The following is a 2,562-nucleotide window of genomic DNA, read 5'->3' as shown; positions in this document are numbered from 1 at the left end:
AAATAGGTATTATTATGTGGAAAAATAGAAAATTATATAATATTTGTGATAGTATTGGCAAACATAAAATGCAAACTTAACTTAAATTGCATGAATATTACATGTTTAGTGTTATGTTATATATTTGTTTTATGGTATGGAATAATTAAATTTATACTCATTTGAGTGTTACACAGATTTAAACAAATTGGATATATTTGAGTATTAATGTTTAACAAATGTTAATCAAGTGTTGCATTTATTGCTAAACGGGGCATGAAAAAAAAAAAAAAAATAAATAAATAAATAACAAACATGTGAAAAACAACAGTGTTAAAATTCTTATTTTGTAAATATTTTATCGTATTTTATTTTGTTTATGGTACATATTGTTAAGTAAAATATTCCCTGTTTAATAGTACTGATCTTTGCTTAATTTGGTTTATAAAACGTGCGTCTCTAACGATTTTATAATTAGAGTGTATGGCTAAGAACATGTATACACCTAATAATGAAAATGTAAGACCAACTGACCATAAAGGTATAACAAAAATTGAAATCACAAATAATAATATTGGATAAAACCATGCTAAACTAAATAATATAAAACCTTCTTTATATGATAATTTTTCCTTTGGATTTATTTCTTGGTTTATCATTAGTTTAAGTAACTTAGTCTTAAAGTATTTATCGATTATATTGACGAATTTAGATAGATTCAAATAAACCGCTTTAAATATATTGTTTTTAAATCCTAAATCTTTTTTACCTCTAGTAAGAAAAAAGTATGTGCGCAATAAATGTAATATTGAGTTGTAATATGCTTCAGCATCTTCAATGTTATAAAGGTGTTTTTGTTTTGCTAATTCACAGCTTCTATTTATCATTTGTAAATATTTGTCTTTAGGGATGACATGTTTAATAAGTTCATATATTTCTAGTAAATCTTTTTCCAGTATTTTCTCATTTTCTGAGAATATTTGCTTCATTTTTGGATTTTTAATGCTAGTTAATATTTTAATTAATTCTTTTTTAAAATCAGTAAAATATTTTGATTTATTTTGGTTATAGTTTTCACTTTGAGCTGCTTTTTCATTGCTTTGATTTTCATTAATATTGGAATTTTTACTACTTACATATGGTTTTTTATAATCATTCATAAGAGTATGATAATATGATTCGTCTATAGAGGTATCATAATGAGCCAATAATCTATAACACTTTTTGTTTAATATGTTTCCTATTTGTGCCTAATAATTAAAAAAATTGAGCGTGAAAATAAATAGCATAAGTATGTAAATGTTATATATTATTGTAAATGTATTAAACTATGTGTGTGTGTTTGTTTTTTTTTTTTTAACAATTTGTTACACATGGACAAACACATAGAATAAGTAGTAAGAAATACTAATATATTTTTTTTTTTTTTACTTTGCTGTTATTAGTCCATTCCCATATAAAAAAGGCAATAATAAATATTTTAAAAATTCCGGTAAACATTTTTTTTACACACTTACTATGTAATAATGATGTTATTGAATACTTTCCAATAATTTTATGCGTTACATGTAGAAAATTTATATAAATATATTTACTATACCATATTGATATATATTTTTTTAGTTAGATTTCAACTAATACATGTTTTTAATGATATAAATTGTATAGTGATCTAATCAAAATATTTTCGATAATAAGCAATAAAACAGATACATTTTTAAATCTTGAAATAATGGTATAAAAAGTTAGTATTAAAAAAAAAAAAAAAAAAAAAAGCACTTACCACAACATACTTATAAAAAAAAAAAAAAAAAAAAAGCACTCTATAATTAAAAATAAATAAATGAGTGAATTATTTATAACAAAAAAGAAGTACTATAAATAGCAGTATGAATGTAAAGAAATACCATTTTATATATCATTAGAAAACTACTAGGAACATGTTTTTACTACGTAAGTTACTATTATAATTATTTTGAAAAATTATATTTAATGTAATATAAATATTATTATTTTACAAAATGAAAAAATATGTACTGTTTATTATAGTATTAGAGAACTTACAGTGTGTGTGTGTGTGTGTGTATGTGTATGTTACATTTTGATTAGTATTATGTTATATATTTTTGTATTTATGTTATGACATAATTAAATTACTATTTTTTTGAATATAACATATGTTTAAAAATTTTGATATGTTTGAGTATTAATTTTTAATAAATGTTCCGTTTGTTGGATTTAGTGTTTATTGCTAAATAGATCATTAAAAAAGAAAAAAAAAAAAAATAAACAATTAAATATCAACAATTAAATATAAACAATATAAAAATTAGTATTGAATAAATAGTTTGTACTATCATAACTTGTTTATAGTACATATTATTAAAATATTCCATGTTTGATAGTTTTGACTCTTATATAATTCATTTTATAAAATATATGTTTCTATAAATTTTATATATTATTTGTGCATATGTTAGTCGGGGCAGCACTATTAATGGAAATGTGAGCTAACCAGATTCACTAGGTCTAATTACAAGAAAACACGCAGTGCAAAAAAAAAAAAAAAAAAAAAAAAAAAAA

At 21.1% G+C, this 2,562-nt stretch overlaps 1 protein-coding gene across 1 annotated transcript; it reads right to left on the bottom strand.

Annotated features, from left to right (window-relative positions):
- Positions 1-12: 12 nt before the first annotated feature.
- On the bottom strand, positions 13-1,718 carry LOC113221433. Its single transcript, XM_026450755.1, has 2 exons — positions 1,411-1,718; positions 13-1,229 (listed from the first exon to the last, which is right to left on the bottom strand). Exons 1-2 carry the CDS (start codon positions 1,477-1,479, stop codon positions 372-374), a joined length of 927 nt encoding a protein of 308 aa, XP_026306540.1. The 5' UTR covers positions 1,480-1,718; the 3' UTR covers positions 13-371.
- Between the last annotated feature and the right edge of the window lie 844 nt (positions 1,719-2,562).

This window comes from Piliocolobus tephrosceles, unplaced genomic scaffold (assembly GCF_002776525.5).
Source record: "Piliocolobus tephrosceles isolate RC106 unplaced genomic scaffold, ASM277652v3 unscaffolded_24604, whole genome shotgun sequence".
Lineage (NCBI taxonomy): Eukaryota > Metazoa > Chordata > Mammalia > Primates > Cercopithecidae > Piliocolobus > Piliocolobus tephrosceles.
Note: the sequence above shows the minus strand (reverse complement) of the source record. Positions and strands in the feature narration are given on the sequence as shown.

Coding starts and splice junctions, on each gene's coding strand:
- LOC113221433 (XM_026450755.1), bottom strand. CDS start 1,479: ATGTTTACCGGAATTTTTAAAATATTTATTATTGCCTTTTTTATATGG. Junction 1,230..1,410: donor AATGGACTAATAACAGCAAA/GTAAAAAAAAAA, acceptor TTTAATTATTAG/GCACAAATAGGAAACATATT.